This window comes from Scardinius erythrophthalmus, assembly GCF_964197995.2.
Source record: "Scardinius erythrophthalmus genome assembly, chromosome: 6".
In the NCBI taxonomy this organism is placed as follows: Eukaryota; Metazoa; Chordata; class Actinopteri; order Cypriniformes; family Leuciscidae; genus Scardinius; species Scardinius erythrophthalmus.
The window spans coordinates 31,624,560-31,643,108 of record NC_138226.1 but is presented as its reverse complement, the minus strand read 5'-3'; the positions used below and the strand labels follow the sequence as shown (position 1 = coordinate 31,643,108).

Genomic DNA, 18,549 nt, shown 5'->3' with positions numbered 1-18,549 from the left:
TTTTCTCTTTTCTTCAACGCTGTATCTTCTGTGTCTCGTCCGCAACACATAGACGGTAATGCTTGCATTTTTCCTCTTTCTTTGGCAAAGCTCTTTCTAATACATTTTCGATTTCTCTCTACTCTGCCATATGCTTACTAAATGCTTACAACATTCAGTGTGGTATATTTTTCTTTATAAACCATTTTCTCAATAAATGATTTTACAACAATTGCAGTGTTTTTCTTTATGAACCATTTTCTCAATAAATGATTTTACAAATTTCTTACGGTATATAACACTTTCTTAATAAATTGTTTAATAACAACGTATGGTACCTTTCTTCATATACCAAAAGGCATAATTAGAATAGAATAATTGCATATTTCTCAACACTACCTACCCTCATATCAATATCAAATTTATTTCTAGAACACAGTTCTAGTAGTGGGATTGAATTTGAGATTGAATAAGTGCACTCAATAACGTCCACAATGGTGACGGACACCAAAAAGGCTGTTCCCTCAAATGGTGCCCTATTTAAAGTTTTTGGGCTTTTAGTATGAATATGTTAGCCTTACTGTTATCTATAAGCTAGAGTGCTCCAAAACAATGACAAAATTCACATTTAGAAGACCAAACCCAACGTTGAAAATGAAAATCAAGTTGACGTCAGAAACCAACATCAGTCGGGTTCTGACGTCAATCTGATGTCGGGTTCTGACGTCAAACCGACTTTATTTTCCAACCCCTGCAACCAAAATCATCCCCTGTCTGATGTTACTACTTTCTACTCAAGGACCTTGACAGAATTGTACTCGATTAAAAAGTACGATATTTGTCTTTCAAATGTAGTGAAGTTAAAGTAAAAAGTTTCCAGAAAAAAATGTATTCATGAGTTCACACTTACATAGATATATTATAAAATATGTGTATTTGGCGTGTATTTGTCCAAGGACAGAGCTCAGACCCTGGAATTTGGCCCGAACCCAGAGCATACTTTTGGACTTATTATGACATCCTTTGACATGAAATTAATTAGTTTGCACACAGTACATCTTATGATCACATATCTTAGTTTATTTTCTCTTTCAGAACAGTAAGAAGGAGTGATTTCCTTTGGAAGTCAGTTGTTCCTTTCGACCCCAGTGTGTATTGCTGTAACGTGTTTCATCAAACCATAAAAATCAGAAAAAATTCATGATGAACTTTTCTGTGAAACTCTATTATATTTAAAAATATCATTTTCACTTGTGTCACCTTATCGTCTACATGAGCTTAAATGCTAAACTGAGAAGGAATTCTTAAATATTTTTTAAGGTTACACTCACTTTACATTCTGCTGAATGAATTCTTAATGTAAAACCTTGAGTGGACTATGTGATGTTTTAATTTTTAACCAGGCAGATTTGTGTTGGACAGTCCCTATGACAACCACTGACCACTGCAATCACATTGACGTCTATATGCAACAACAGCGCAAATTTGTCAGTGTTTTAAATAGAGTATTTGGATTGTGAATTGAATTAGTATTTGAATTTCACTAATAACTCATTTAAGTCAAATGTAGAGAGACATTAGATGGTACTGTTCTGACACACTTTGCATTGTAGCACTTGTTTCTTGCCTGTGGAACCAACTAGAATCCTTGGATAAGTGGATAAAATGCCAAATAAAGCACAAGAGGTGAGTCAACACTTTATTTTACAGTGTCCTTGTTACACATTACATATAGTTACTATTGTAATTATCATAATTACATCCAACTAAACCAAACCCTAATCCCAACCATAATCCTATAGTAAGTACATGTAGTTAATAAATATTACTCAGTACTTAAATGTATAATTAAATGAACGTGTAACCCAATATTGTTATAAATTAGTAGTCCCCCCCATAATATGTCTCCATGTCCATGCATACTGTTCTTTGTCCTCTAGGATGCTGTGATCAATATGAAATCCGTGCAGGAGATTGCTAAACAGTTGGGGTTTGAATGGAACGTTCTAGCATTTGAACTTGGATTCACCAGAAATGAAGTCAGACAGTTTCATGCAACATCTAAAGAAAAGAGGGTCCAGGCTCAGAGAATGCTGGAATCATGGTGTGTATTAATCTAACACACTGTTAAATGTAGGCTAACTGTTAATTCATGTTTTTAAATGAGCCCTTATTATTAAAGTTGAGAGTCATTGTGTTATTAAGTAGTGGTACCTCTAATGATTGATAGGTATGAGCGTTTCTGGGACAAACCGAACAAAACCAAGCTTCTGCAGGACGGTCTTGAGCGTGCGGGCCGTCGTGACCTGGCCGAGAGACTGCACTGCCTGCACTGGGGTCACCAAAAGCTCAGCCGCAGAGTCGAGCTGCCCTCTGCCTTCCCCTTCATCATTACCGTCCATAAGACCATAGACAACAAAGATGCCTTGAGAAGGATAAATGTGCTTAATCGCAGTTATAACTAAAATGGCAAAGAAATTAATGTGAGCTAAAAGTCTGAAACTACTAGTGAAAATTCCCTTCACTTAGTGACATTTTTAATCTAAATTTGTATTCTTTAAATTTAATGAAATATTTTTCATCATAAATGCTATAGAGTGCCTTTTTCCAAAAGTATTTTTTTTTTCATTTCCTGTAGGGATATTTAAAAAGTCTTTGTTATAAGCCATGAATCAAGAAAATCAGCTATGAGGTGAATCACAACACTAAAAACTTTGATTTGAGGCAAAAAGTATTTGAAAATCAGACAAAAATACAGAGGTAGCCTACAAGAATGTGTGAGGAAAAGAACTACAAACCCATGAAGCATTGCGAACAACATAATCAAATTTAAACCGATAGAGAAATATAATACTACTCAATTACAAATGTTGATTATAATATAAAAGCAATATACTTTAAGTTTACTGCAAAATATGCATTTTTATTCAAATATTTTTTGCATTTTGAGAGCGTTTGAGATCGATTTGATTCCGCCATTCGCTTCATGGGTGTGTGCGGAGCTAAGAAGATCTTTGCTGCTTTTTTTTTTCGACTATCTGGTTGGTGTAATTTTCTGTACAGCATCATGGGTAATGTAATTTTTAACCAGGAATGGTGTTTTTACTTCTGGAACCCAATTGTTGCACTCTATTATCAGAAAATTATAAAAAAAAAAAAAAATCCACAAGTTTGTATAAAACCTAAGTCAATTTTATTCAGCATAATTTAGTGAAGTGACGTGATGCCAATTACGGTGTCCCATACTTGGAATTTGTGCTCTGCATTTAACCCATCCAAGTGCACACACACAGTAGTGAGTATTGAACACACACCCGGACAGCTGCCTTGCTCAAGGTCACCTCAGTTGTGGGTAATGAGAGTGGAAGAGAGCACTATTGGCCTCAGACTTTTGGACCTCACTGTACATATTCCCTAGTATAGTTTAAATGATTCAGTTCTTTTTCAAATACACATAAAATATTCTTCCTGTAACTAATCAAACAGATTGAATTCACTCTTGTGTCATTCAATTCAACTCATACAATAAAATGTACATTTATAGTAAATTCACACTGAGTTTACTCACGTGTTGTTGTTTTGATAATAAAATGGTCATAACTGTGTCTTTGTCAGTCAGAGTTGTAAGAAGTAGCTTTTAATGCGTTCAGACAAAAATACAGTGCTGCTTTATTGAGCCTGATCTGCTTAAAAAGCCGTTAAATCAATTTAAATGTTCAAATAAACCACAACTGTCCAGTACGCTTCAACCTAGTATCAGTTTTAAAATGATAATAAATCCTGCCTGAGCACAGAAGACAATTGTACGAGTATTTTTTATTTGAATCATTTAACAAATATAATACAATTGTAATCTACACTACATAAGGTTTTGAACAAGCCATCACAGCAAGGTTGATTTTATATATATTTAAACAGTGTACATACATTATATATAGACGACTTTATATCACAGTGTATCTGTGTCGGTTTGCAGACAAGGAGAATATAAATATATCTATATCTAATTGCAGCGTTTATTTAAAGCGTTTATTCCTGAAGGAAAATAAAAAACTAACCCAAAGGGAAAGTAAAACGCAAGCACAATCAGACACTGCACTGAGGAAGATTATATATGCACACAAAAGGAAAATGAGAAACGAAACAAGACACAGGTGAAGATAATCATAAGTAACCAAGGGAAAATATTTGCAGGAAGAAAACACAGAAAGAGTGTGAATGCAAATGTGCGTTTTATTTCAGCCCCATACTCTGTCAATATATTTACAATCGGTCTGAACGACGGACGTGTCGCACACACAAATTGGACTGATTCATGCCGAATATTCATGTTGATATGAACAGGCCTTTATTCTGACAAGTTGTTTCAGTGACAGAAGTTGTATTAATTCAATGAAGTAGTAGGAAGTATAATTCGCCCGGAAGTGGTAGGTCATCTGGGTACTTTTTGCCTAGAGTGCATCTCAATCAGCTATGATAAATACTTTGCTTGTTACATCTACGTGCAACATTTCAGCCATAAATAAATTATAAATGTTAGCTAGATTATGTTCAGTACCTGTCCATCAATGTATGTTTATGCTGAAATATAATAAACTAATGGTTTGTATTTTTAAAAACGTCTATCACGTCATTATAGTGAGTTGGCTCATGTGATTTATGTTTCGTGCTTCAGAACTTCTATTAAGGGAACATAGTGAACATCGATGCTCCCTGGTTTCCACGGTGCATTGTTGGACTTTTAGGGAGCGAACGTTTCAGTTCAGGGATTGTCGACTCTGATCAGTGCTCAGACTACTAAACCAGAGAGCTGATTGAGACGCCCCTACTCTTTTATGATTGCTGTGAATTCGGTCATACTTCTTTTGTCACATACTATTTTCTGCCTACTATATAGTAGGGAAGTATGTGATTTCAGATGCAGCCAATTATTAACGGATTCAGGTGTGTTTGATTGGGGTTGAAGCTGAACTCTGCAGGTCGGTAGCTCTCAGGAGCAGGGCTTGCGACCCCTACTCTAGAATCTATTCTACTCTTTTCTTTACTCTACTCTTCTACTTCATCTTAAAAACATGGTCCACTGTGCTATATTAATATGATGGAATTATCCTTAGTTATTTTTCACAGGTGTTTTACCTTTATTTTGAATTACACATTGGATTGTGTTATGTTATAAGGCCAATTCACACTGCACAGACAAACGCCAACAAACAAGTTGGCCATTGGATTTAGAATTTTATGAAAAATAACTGTCATGTCCACACTGCCCCAACAGACACCAACAAACTGATTGAACTTGTACATATTGGTAAAAATAAACCCCGACCAACGCCAAAAGATGTAACACACTGACCTGACAAAACCCAACAAACAAGTTTGATAACGTTTGTCTGTGCAATGTGAATTGGCCTTTAGGGTTAACTTAACAGAAAAGGTCATGGCAGAAAATTACCAGTACCTTTCACAGTTTCACTGATGAGCCATAACAAACATAAAACCCAGGATAGAGAGGCTGAGTGAATGTGGTCTGAACTGTGTGGATGAGGCTCAGTTTGTCAGAGACATTGTAGAAGGACAGAGTTCCTGCACTGTGATCCACATACACTCCTATTCTAGAGGAGCGGCACACCACAGGGAGATGAGTCTGTTTGTTATTGTGTATGAATGAGCAACTGGACTCAAAGCAGTACAAACTCCAGGAATGATCATTATGTCCAAACAAACACTTTTTATCCCCCCCTTTCCTGCTGATGCTCTTATATGACACTGATACATACACACCATAAGACCCACTCCACTCAACCTCCCAGTAACAGCGTCCACACACACTATCTCTACACAACACCTGATAATTATCTTCATCAAATCTGTCTGGATGTTCAGGATACGGCTGCTCTCCGTCAATATTAGTAATCATCCTTTGTCTGTGTTCCTCAGACAGACGGAGGCATTTATTCATTGTGTTTTGATCCAGAGAGAGTTGATGGGAATCTGATGGAGATAAAACGCATCAGAATCAGAATTCATCATGGCCTTTGATCAATGTATCAGCAGTGAGTTCAGCTTACCAGCTATCCTGTGCAAATCATCATTTGCATTAAAGGGTTATTTCACTCAAAAATGAAAATTATCACATAATTTACTCACCCTCAGTCCATCCTATAGGTGTACAGTATGACTTTCTTCATTCAGCTAAACACAATCAGAGTTATTTAAAAAAAATATCATTGCTATATACTGTATCCAGTATATATATATATATATATATATTATATATTACTATTTATAATGGGGATTGAATGGTATCCGAGTTTTTGAAGCGCCAAAAAGCGCATTTAATAAATAAATTATTATAAAAAGCCAGTGATTATAGTTTATATGGGTAATGGGTATTCTTACAAAAATGTATCACTTCGCTTCAGAAGCCCTTTATTAACCCTCTGGAGCCATATGGATTACTTTTATTATGGATGGATGTGCTTTTTTGGCCTTCAAAATCTAGAATACCATTCACTCCCATTATAAAGTTTAGAAGAGCCAGGATTTATATATATAACTATATATATATATATATATATATATATATATATATATATATATATATATATATATATATATATATATATATATATATAACTATATATATATATATATATATATATATATATATAACTCTTGTGTTTGGCTGAAAGAAGAAAGTCATATACACCTAGGATGGCTTGAGGGCGAGTAACTTATGGGGAAAAAATTGGGTGAACTAACCCTTTAAGAACTATAAAACTGTTCTATCATTTTTCTTTTTTCACTTTCCAAATGTACAGCTTGGGAGGGACAGGGAGTATATGAATACACTCAGTGAGGTTCTGTTCTTTGTGACTTACATTGTAGGAAGTAATTTCTGGGTCTGGGAAGAATGTTGGTGAATGTAACTGTGGAAGTCAATAGACATTATGAGTTTAATTCTCATGTAAAGAGAAAATAATCCCAGCATCCATTCCTAAGTCATTTCTAATATAATATTAGATGGATGATAATTTACCTCTGTCAGATATATTTTTGATCTCCTCTTTGCAGAAATTCTCAAGTTTGTCTCTCAGCTGACGAACAGATTCTCGTATGCCATCAAAAGCTGGAAAGGTGAAGGTGGGTACAGTTGTAGGTTCAGGACATGCTGACAGAGAATGGAAACTCTACATAAAAAATAAATAAAAACTCTTCATCACTTCCACTCTTCATCAGATTAAGTAATTCAGATCTGTGCAGATCTTGTTGACTTGACTTGCTAGCGGAATTATTGTAAATAATTTCCTAGTTAAAAATTGGACATAAATGCCCTGTCAAGTCATATTTACCACTGGAAAGCTTGGGGATAATTTTGATACTTGGCAGGCCATAAACTTTAAACATGGCGGAGGGGAGAACGATTTCTGCTGTGACAGGTATACTTTATACGTTTTTTAAATTAGCTTTTACTTTATGTAAGTAGATGTAAATATTAGACAACTGTTTTATGATAGAAATGTTCAGCGACCAACAGTAATAGCAAACTAGTGATGCAAACCACTCAACTTCTTATGACATTTCGCCATTTTGAAATGAAAATATGCGATCATGATTCATGTATTTCATAAATGAATGTGATGAGACAAGAATCGTTTGCAGTTCAGTACAGTTCAACCACATGCGGTTTCATGTCATCTATACACATCGCCAAATCATAGAAAAATTCATTTAAGACAGTTGTATTAATCTTAACAATACACAACAAATCAATATACAGAAAAACAGTTCCCTTACGAGAACGTTCTCTCGTACTGCGTTGCAAACGCTGTGGGAAAACTCCTTTTCTCGAGAATATTGAAGCCTTTATTTTAAAACGCATTGCTGCAGCACATGCGAGAGCTAGAAGCTCGCATGAGCGTGCTGATTGGCTTGTGCAAAGCAACTGCACGAACCAATGGCGGATCAGCAGAGGAGCGCGGACCAATCAGGGCGCTTGGCACTCTGTCAGAGTCAAGCGCGCGAAACCGCACGTGACAGAAGAGTATAAATATACAGAGAATCCGCCATTTGACAGATTTTATCTCCTTCAGCTTTCGACTCACCTCGTCGCTGATTCTCTCCAGAGTGAAGCCGCTCGTCGTCGAACAGCCTTCCAGCGGAACTGTTTCGCATCTCGGCGTCTGCCAGCTGAGCGTTTCCCTGTGGCATCCGACGAGTATCCTTTTTTCTAACTCAAAAAGAGCATTCTAAGAAAGCAAATCGCTGTTTTCACAGCGCGCGGCGTTGTTTCAAATGCCGCTCACCATGTGTGACTCATGCGGGGTCTCCCTGCACGCCTCTGACACACACTCTCGGTGTGTTGCCTGCCAGCACGCCGAGGCAGCGCTCACTAAAGGCGGCTGCCTTCACTGTGACGGAATGCCTGTTGCCATGCTCCGTGCCAGATCTTCCGCCGCCTCGCTGAGTGTTCCCGCCCACCTTCCATCTTCGGCGCCCCGTGAGCCCCGTAGGAAGAAGCGGCGCGACCAGAGGCCTCCTGAACGCGCTCATCTTGACGAATGCACGCCGGGTCTCTCCCCGCACGCTTCGCCCGCGCCTTCATCTCCAGTCCTGTTCTCCCAGAGCGACCAACGCCCCTCTTCTGAAGCGGCAGGTCTCGTCTCTTTCGGATTATCAGCAGAAGAACTGGACGACGCTGTTTCTATGGCGGCATCTGAAAGTGAGGAATGGTCGGGCTCCGCGGACCCCGCCCCTCTCTCTCAGCTGGATCCCACTGACACTCGAGCGAGCATCGACGCCGAACTCTTCCGTGTCATGTCTCGCGCAGTCGGAGAACTGGGACTCGACTGGCTTTCCCCAGCTGAGCCTACCAAAAGCCGCCTCGACGAATGGTACCTGCCGGGGCGCCAACAGGCCCCTCGTCAGCGTGCCGCCCCCTTTATGCCCGAGGTCCATGATGAGCTCACTAAGAGCTGGCGCGCGCCCTTTTCAGCGCGAACGCGCTCTTCAGCTTCTTCAACACTCTCCACTGTCGACGGCGCTGAAGAGAAGGGGTATGTTTCTCTCCCTCCATTAGAGGAAGCGGTCGCTGCACACTTATGCCCCCCCACTGCTGGGAGTTGGAGGGCTAAAACCGTGCACCCCTCTAAGCCGTGCAGGACTACTTCGGCTCTCGCCAGCCGCGCTTATGCTGCCGCCGGTCAAGCCGCCTCTGCACTCCACGCTATGGCGACCCTGCAGGTGTTTCAAGCTAAGCTCCTCCGCACTATGGACGAGTCTGGCCCGGACCCAGACACCTTCAAAGACCTCAAGAGTGCTACAGATTTGGCGCTGAGGGCCACGAAGACCACTGCGCAAGCACTGGGCCGCAACATGGCTAGCCTGGTTGTCTTAGAGCGCCACCTGTGGCTTAACTTAACGGAGATCAGGGACGCTGACAAAACCGCCTTCCTCGAATCCCCAGTCTCTCCATCCGGTCTCTTCGGCCCTTCTGTCAATGGCTTCGCTGATCGCTTCACGGAGGCTCAGAAAGCTTCAAGTGCTATGAGGCACTTCCTGCCCAAGCGCTCTAGCTCGGTCCAATGGCGCCCCGAGAGCACGCCGCGACCGGAAAAGCCCGCGTCTCAGGTTCCCCAGCCCCTCCCTGCGGCTGAAACCACTCGACGCCTGAAGCCTGCAAAACGATTCCCGTTTCCCAGGCGCCAGGGCCCTCGACCGAAGCTCACGCTCGACCATGAGCCCAAGAAGCCATCCTAACCGGCAGAAAAAGGGGTCTATGTCCCGTCGCGGCCGGACCAGCCCCGAAGATCGCTCGAGTGCTTCTCACAGCTCCCTCTTCAGTTCAGGCGGCTGGAGCAGTTGTGTATGCAGAAAATGGGCCCGTCACATGTTACGCATCCCTGCACCCAAACGCTGTTTTAACAGCGACCCACACAGAGCACAAAACGAGCAAAATTTCTCCCCTGACCTCATATCAGTTCGAGCCCCCGTCTCTGGGTGTTCCAGATATGATGAGGCCTCTGGCTCTTCGGGCTCTAGCCTGGCAGGCTATCCCAGGAGTTTCAGAATGGGTGATAAACATCATAAAGCACGGCTACTCGCTTCAGTTTGCACGCAGACCCCCGCGCTTTCGCGCTGTGGTTCAAACCTCGGTCAGCAGCACACTGTGTCATGTCCTCCGCACCGAAGTGTTAAGTCTGCTAGCAAAAGGGGCTATCGAGAGGGTTCCCCCTTCTCTAAGCGAGTCAGGCTTTTACAGCCGTTACTTTCTCGTTCCGAAGAAAGACGGCGGCCTGAGGCCCATTTTAGATCTCAGACATCTGAACAAGGCTCTCATGTCACGGCCGTTCAGGATGCTCACGACCAGACATATACTGGCGCAAATTCGCCCAGGCGACTGGTTTTTCTCAGTAGATCTGAAAGACGCTTACTTTCACATTCAAGTGAATCCCCACTACAGGCCATTCTTGAGATTCGCCTTCGAGGGGCAGACATACCAGTACACGGTTCTACCGTTTGGACTGGCACTGGCACCTCGTACATTCACGAAGTGCATGGATGCAGCTCTCTCCCCCCTGAGACAGCGGGGAATGCACATTCTAAACTACCTCGACGACTGGCTCATTCTGACTCAGTCAGAGGCGGAGTCACACACTCACAAAGCCTGGCTCCTCAGCCATCTAGAATGTCTAGGCCTCAAGGTGAATTTTTCGAAGAGTATTCTGTCACCCAGCCAATGTATCGTGTTCCTGGGGACAGTATTCGACTCCGTTCTTATGAGAGCATGGCCCTCCCCGGCCCGTGCTCTATCGATTCAGCGGCTCGCCGCATCGTTCACAGAGGGCTCTCATGCACCCCTCAGAACGTTTCAGAGGATCCTTGGCCTTATGGCCTCAGCATCATCAGTACTCCAACTAGGCCTACTGCGCATGCGTCCTCTTCAGCTATGGCTAGCACCTCAGGTGCCACCCCATGCCTGGCATTTAGGCCGATTGATTATCAAGGTGGATCAGCGCTGTGTTCAAGCCCTGACCCCTTGGACGAACGCCAGCTGGTTTCAGCAGGGCGTGAGTATGGGGGTGGTCTCCAAGAGGAGGGTGATTTCAACAGACGCTTCCAACTCAGGTTGGGGAGCCCTGTACAAGGGCAGGCCTGCCTCCGGCCTCTGGTCGAGCTCGGAGAGACGCCTACACATCAACTGCCTCGAAATGAGGGCAGTTTTTCTGGCCCTGAAAACCTTCCTCCCATACCTGGCTGGACACCACGTATTTGTCCGGACGGACAACATGTCAGTGGTATCTTACATAAATCGCCAGGGCGGCCTCAGGTCCCGCATCCTGCTTGCCATAGCCACCCAGCTACTGTTATGGGCTCACACCAATCTGCGCTCGCTCAGGGCAGCTCACGTGCCGGGCACGTTGAACACAGGAGCAGACATGCTCTCTCGGGGCAGGGTCCCCCCAGAGGAATGGTCTCTCCACCCTCAGACGGTTCTCCTACTTTGGGAGGTCTTCGGGAAGGCAGAAGTAGATCTCTTCGCCTCAGAAGACAATCGTCACTGCCCAATCTTCTTTTCAAAGAACAGGGATGCGTTGGCCCACGACTGGCCCAGCCTTCCCCTCTATGCGTTTCCTCCGGTCTCGATGCTCCCTCAGGTCATCGAACGGATCAGAGACACGAAATGCGCAGTGCTCCTGATAGCTCCTCTCTGGCGAACCCAATCTTGGTTCCCGGAGCTGATACGGCTGTCTGTGACAGACCCTTGGCCAATCCCAGTGAGGCGCGACCTCCTGGCTCAGGCCAACAGGACTATATGGCATCCCCGTCCCGATTTGTGGGCCCTACACGCTTGGCCACTCAACGGGTACCCCAGGACCTCCCAGAGGGCGTCCTGAACACGATCAGGGAGGCTAGAGCTCCGTCTACCAGACGCCTCTACCACCATAAATGGTCAGTGTTTTCCAGCTGGTGTTTAGCTCGAAACCTCGACCCACACACTTGTGAAGTACCAAGAGTGCTATCCTTTCTCCAAGAGATGCTGGATGCGGGTCGTTCCCCCTCCACTCTCAAGGTATATGTAGCAGCCATTGCTGCACAGCATGTATTGGAAGCCGGAGCCTCCTTAGGAAAATGCGACCTTATAGTTCGCTTCCTTAAGGGCGCCAGAAGGCTTAACCCGCCTCGGCCGCCATCTGTCCCAGCATGGGACCTTTCTTTGGTTCTACGGGCTCTTAAGGGACCTCCCTTTGAACCACTTCAGTCAGCCGACCTAAAACCTCTCTCCCTGAAAACCGCCCTGCTGTTGGCACTGGCGTCAGTCAAGAGAGTAAGTGACTTACAGGCGCTCTCTACTAGCGCTTCCTGTCTGGAATTCGGCCCCAATGACTCTAAGGTCATCCTTAGGTCAAGACATGGATATATTCCTAAGGTGCTCTCAACTCCGTTCAGAGCCCAGGTTATTTCTCTGTCAGCTCTTCCCGCCTCAGAAGAGTTCAGTGATGCTCTCACACTCTGCCCTGTCAGAGCTTTGAGAATTTATTTAGAGCGTTCAGCCTCTTTCAGACAGTCTGAACAGCTTTTTGTTTGTTTCGGGGGCCGAACCAAAGGTCTTCCCGTCACGAAGCTCACGCTGTCCAGATGGATAGTGGATGCCATTGCTCTGGCCTACACCTCACTGGGCCTTACATGTCCCATAGGTGTTAGAGCTCACTCCACGAGAGGCGTCACCTCCTCGTGGGCCTGGTCGAGTGGTGTTCCTATCGAGGACATTTGTGCGGCGGCCAGATGGTCCGTCCCGTCCACATTTGTGAGATTTTACAACCTGGAAGTTCCTGCTCTGCAGGCACGAGTTCTCTCTATCTAAGCTCTGGCTCTGCGGACCCAGGCTAGTTTTGACATTCCTTCTGGCACATTCGTGCGATGACCGGCTAGTCCGTTTCGTCCACATCTGTGAAACATTACAACCCAAAAGTCCCTGCTCCGCAGGTACGAATTCTCTCTATCTAGGCCCTGGCTCTATGGATCCAGACTAGTTACGAAAATGCCTATGTAGGATATTTATGCGGCGGCCGGCTGGTCCGTTCCGTCCGCATCTTTAAACCTCTATGGTACCTGCCTTACAGGCATGAGTTGTCTCTATCTAACGCTGGCTCTGTGGACCCAGACTAGTTTTTTACTCAGACACTGGTTGTCATCTTGAGTTGTGGGATTCTTAAGACTGGCCCTTGGCCCAGCTTTATCTGTTTGGATATCTAAGGGCCCGAAGATTCGGTCTCTTTATCCTAGGCTATTCTGTACTTCCTGGAGCTCTCGGTGAGTCAGATTGGCCAAAGACGACAAGCACGGCGTTTTAAATAGTGTTCCCACAGCGTTTGCAACGCAGTACGAGAGAACGTTCTCGTAAGGGAACGTACTTGGTTACTTACGTAACCTCGGTTCCCTTAGAGATAAGGGAACGAGTACTGCGTTGCCTTGCCGTGCTATTGTCTCTTATGGCAGGTGTCTTTTCGCTTCAGTCGATTTAAACCTGTCAAATGGCGCCATTGGTTCGTGCAGTTGCTTTGCACAAGCCAATCAGCACGCTCACGCGAGCTTCTAGCTCTCGCATGTGCTGCAGCAATGCGTTTTAAAATAAAGGCTTCAATATTCTCGAGAAAAGGAGTTTTCCCACAGCGTTTGCAAAGCAGTACTCGTTCCCTTATCTCTAAGGGAACCGAGGTTACGTAAGTAACCAAGTACGATTTCTAAAATAAAGTATAGTCCACAAATCTGTGAGTAGGCTACAGTTTTCAAAACTGAACAGGTGATGTTGTGTAATATTCAGTTACTGTAAGAAACTGTTCCAGCGGGTGGAGTTTACTGGTACTGAATATTACACATCACCTGTGCATAGCCTACTCCATTAACTGGAACAGATTTTCACTGGAACTGAATATTACATGTAATCAATCAGCATATTGTTGTGTAACTTCACCAATTGGAACAGTATTTCACAATTTTTCACCGGAACTGAATATTACAAACAACTATATTGCGAAAGAACGATTTACAAAACAACGATTACAAAACATCGGTTTTAACGAAAACGGTAAGTTTAAATCGCTCAAAACAGACGCGATAATTGATTCGTTTATATACTGTCTATGATTCAAACGAGTGATGTTTCACGGCGGCAACCGGCGTCACATGTTGACGCTAAAGGGTGCCCTTTGCGTCGGATATTAAAGAAATTTCAAAAGCGTCAGTATTATGACGCCCTAGGATGAGAATGCGTTGCATGTAAATCCCTCCCCAAACGTTTCTGATTGGTGCCGCGATTTCAGCGGCACAGTAATGAGTTTGAATGGGCTCTTCTCCAGACTATCCTGAAGAGAGAATTAAAATTCGCCGGAAGTAGTCTGGGTTTTCCCAGGCTACAATTCACTAATTTCTATTTGTGAATCAGGATGTGTTTATTTGTGCATCATGCTTTATATTTGTGGATCACAAAGAGTTTGTTTGAGGACTTTGTATCTATTTGTAGATCTTGTTTTACATTTGCGGATCATGAGGACTTTGTTTGCGGATTTTTTATCTATTTGTAGATTGTGTTTTGTGTTTACAAGTTGTAATATCTATTTGTGACTTTTAGTCTGTCCATTTTCAATGGTTTTGGCATCAATTTATCCCCATACAACCCACCCAACCTACCGTTGTCGTGTAAACGAATGGCCATAACGCATAAAAAGTTTTACGTTTTTAGTTGAAAACAGTTTTGTGAAAATGATGGTAACTCTTTAGTTACCTGTTCCCTTCATTCTAGTTTCCTGCCAGTCATTAGTTACCATGGGCATTCATCATTAACGAACACACCTGTCTGTAGTTAGCTCATCACCATGTCTATTTAAATTCCTCATTTTCTTTCATTCATTGTCTGGTATTGTTTGTGTTGCTTTGTTTATACAATGTCACGTTACGTGCTCATCTGTGGATTAATTTGGTTTGTTTTATATAACAAATACCTTTTTTGTTATTTGATATTATCATTGTCTATGTGGACTATCGAAATAAAGTGTTACCATTCATAGTGCCAAGTTCATTGATTACACCATAGCATAAGGAATCAGAAGAAAAAAATGAATTTGAATATTTTTTTTGCCAAATGGTTCAAAAGTTATAATCATGAATGTTAGTGGAGCTTTGAAGTGTTGGCAGTGCTAGTAAATGCATGTAACTATAATATTATATATTCTATAATATAAATATAACTGCAGTCTCTCTAGAATAAAGATGACCATCTGACTGATGGATTTATAATAACATAGGGCATCACCTGACAGTATTCCAGACAACATCATTTGAGTCAGCTACTCATTCTGCTCTCACGTCAGAGCAGGATCTTGTTCATAAGTCAACTATCCTGTATTTCTAGATCTCTATTACCTGGAGGAAAAGGGTGTGATCTTGTGTGTGTGTAAGGTTCTCCAGCTCAGTGTCTCTTCTCCTCAGATCAGCAACCTCCTGCTGCAGTCGGTTCAAGAGTCCTTCAGCTCGACTCACTGTAGCCTTGGTCTGATCTCTGATCAGCTGTGTGACCTCAGAGCAACTTCTCTCAATGGAGCGGATCAGCTCAGTAAAGATCTTCTCACTGTTGTTCACTGCCACCTGTGCAGAGCGCTGTTAAAACACACATCACAATCAGCTCTTACTGCTGCCTCACACAGTCTGTGAGCCACAGTGAGCTCCAGCACTGGAGGAGAGTCTTCTTCTCACCTCATGAGACTTCACAGCATGTCTCAGCTTCTGAAGATATTTTTCTCTCTGCTGGATTCTCTGCTGTAACTTTCTTTGCATCTCCTTCAAGTGACTCTGATGAACAAATAACCAACAGTATAACTATATATATAACTATATCATAATATAATCATGTAAAAGTTGGTAAAACTGTATTTGTTAATGACAGTAGGTCAGCATGTGCATAGTGGTTAGGATATTTCAGTGATTCTTTCTGCAGGTTACATCGTTATGTACAATGACAAGTGTATTTATGAATGAGTCACTGAATTCATCCGATTATTTTAAAAACGAATTTCCCATATAAATAAATATTTTATTAATAAATGATATGAGAAAATGCTAAGTAGGTGCAGCATTTAGCCTAATGTAGAAAAATGCAAAGAATCTATTTCTTGCCTCATTTTACGATAAAAATCCACATTCCAGTTGGAGGTTATTACAAACATTCGCTGGTGTTTTAAAGTGAGTTTTGAGCAAAAATATATAATATTAGTGGCCGATTTATAGTATAAATTGCAATGTATAGCTTAATGTTAATTATAGCAATAATGCTGTTACCAGATGTCATTATATTTTGTAATGAATTTAGTCAAAAGAATTCATATATACTGAAGGGGGTGGATTGGAATCCACTGCTGCTTCAATGTATATGTAATGAGGGATTATAATCAAGGTATTAATCGATATTTTTCCTTCTAAATATCAAATGAGTTGAATGACTTCTCTGGAGATATTACTTTCTTATAGAAGTTTTTTGAGACGACTCTCCTGTTTATAGTTAGAGCCTGGCCAAATCCAACCTTGAAAAAGCTGTGTGTTAGTGTGTGTGTTAGTCTTCTTGGTTACAGGTTAAGGAACCACTGGCATTATTGCAGATTGACTGACTTGTTCTGGACATGTTGGCGCCCAGCAAACCAAATCTGCGACCTGGAAGGTCACGACGTGCCTAACTTCAGAGTCAGAGTTTCAGCTGCATAATATGGAGATATGCTTCCGTCTATCTGTATATGTGTGGAAAATTATTATGTTTATCTATTTCTTAGCCAATTAGAAACTACAACCTGAAGCAAGGACGTAGCTTAGACCTTGGTGAAGGGTATAATTGCTGTGATCTTTGTAACTGTAAGCGTGGCGGCCTATGAACTCCTGTGTGAGTCTTAAAGCTGACTTCTGCTGATGAAACTGCAAACTTATCTTCAGTAAAAGTTTTCTTCACTTTATTATAATTCTGCTCTGGGTCATCTTTCAAACATCTGGTCCTTGGGTCCTAAACTGTTACCCGCTTACAATATATATATATATATATATATATATATATATATATATATATATATATATATATATATATATATATATATATATATATATATATATATATATATATATATAGCTTTCCCCCCATTGAAGTAGATAGGAGTCGGTCTTGTATGACTAAAATGCTGGAGGTGCTGCCAATATGGCTACAGAGTGAACTGACTTTTCAATAACGGACATTTTGAGAACAGACTTGTGTTTTCGTTAAGACTAGTCTTGCAAAGCTACCTTGAAAGAACAAATTTAGAATGACAGGTGGAAGTAGAGTGCATCTATGTGAGTTTTGTGATCTTCCTGATGTGCAATTGAGCGGTTTGTTCTGTTGAACTGTTGTATAACAACATCATTTCATGATCAAGTGAGTTCTATGGATATATCACAATGGCTGTGATTAGCTTCATGATTCTGCCGAATCACAGCTGTGCTGGTATACAACCATTACACACTGTTGCAAGTGTGATATTCACTTTAATATGAATCCAATATCAATGGGGCGGTGAGCCTATAGTAGTTAAGGTATAGCATGGCACATTTATAGGTTCAAACCACAGATTTATAGCTTTCCTGAAATGAGATGAACATGATGCATATCTCACTATTTCATTAATTTTATGAAATATTTTACCTGTTTCTCTATCCTCAGAGTTGCAGCCGATATAGTGTCATGGTTTTTATGTTCATCCATCGTACATAGCACACAAATACACTTTTTATCAGTATTGCAGAAAACCTCCAGAAGCTTATCATGTTTATGGCAGATCATCTCCTGCAGTCGTCCAGTCGCATCCATCAAGTTGTGTCTCTTTCCTTTAAATAAATTCTCATGTTGTACAAGATGATTTTGACAATAAGAGTTCAGACACACCACACAGGACTTGACGGCTTTGTATTTTCTTCCAGTACAGACGTCACACTGCACATCACCAGCTTCAGCGTAACAGTCAGCAGGAAGTTTAGTTTTGTTAAGTTTCGTCACCATTTCAGCCAGAATGGTGTTTTTACCTAAAACAGGTCTTGGACTGAAGGTTTGTCTGCACTGAGGGCAGCTGTAGACTCTCATCTGATCCTGCGGATTCCAGTAGTCTGTTATACAGTTCTTGCAATAACTGTGTCCACAGGGAATTGTCACTGGATCCTTCAGTAAATCCAAACACACTGGACAGATGAACTCATCCTGAAAGATTCTAGCTTCTGCCATTTTACTGAATGAATTGGGAGACACAAACACACAGCAGCTCAAACACACTTCCCTGAAACGAGGACTTGCACTTGTTACCTGGTTCTCGGTAAGTGACGTGTGTAAAGCAGGTTTGTCTGCAAGCCAAGTCACAGATAATAACAGATGTCAATCTCAGAAAGAAACTCAAAGGTCACACGTGAAATTAGGATACGCATGAGCTCAGTAGTATCATCTGTATTTTCAATGCTGTGCTTTAGTTGTCAAAATACTAGTGAAAAAATGTTTTTCACTTTAAAATA

The 18,549-nt window shown here is 42.0% G+C and overlaps 2 protein-coding genes across 3 annotated transcripts; one reads left to right on the top strand and one right to left on the bottom strand.

The window, feature by feature from the left end:
• Positions 1-1,644: 1,644 nt before the first annotated feature.
• Positions 1,645-2,444, top strand: LOC308692332 (uncharacterized protein; the record flags this gene model as incomplete). Its single annotated transcript, XM_081368258.1, has 3 exons — positions 1,645-1,665; positions 1,920-2,083; positions 2,210-2,444. The coding sequence occupies 3 exons, from the start codon at positions 1,645-1,647 to the stop codon at positions 2,442-2,444; spliced, it is 420 nt and encodes a 139-aa protein (XP_081224384.1).
• A 1,508-nt stretch (positions 2,445-3,952) lies between these two features.
• LOC308691887 (tripartite motif-containing protein 16-like) lies at positions 3,953-18,315 on the bottom strand. 2 transcript variants are annotated; one of them, XM_081367454.1, is made up of 6 exons: positions 17,696-18,315; positions 15,733-15,828; positions 15,403-15,636; positions 7,019-7,169; positions 6,861-6,908; positions 3,953-5,970 (listed from the first exon to the last, which is right to left on the bottom strand). In XM_081367454.1, exons 1-6 carry the CDS (start codon positions 18,266-18,268, stop codon positions 5,441-5,443), a joined length of 1,632 nt encoding a protein of 543 aa, XP_081223580.1. In that variant the 5' UTR covers positions 18,269-18,315; the 3' UTR covers positions 3,953-5,440. The 2 variants fall into 2 exon arrangements, with proteins under 2 accessions (XP_081223580.1, XP_081223581.1); XM_081367455.1 differs by having other exon boundaries at positions 15,403-15,624.
• Positions 18,316-18,549: the final 234 nt, after the last annotated feature.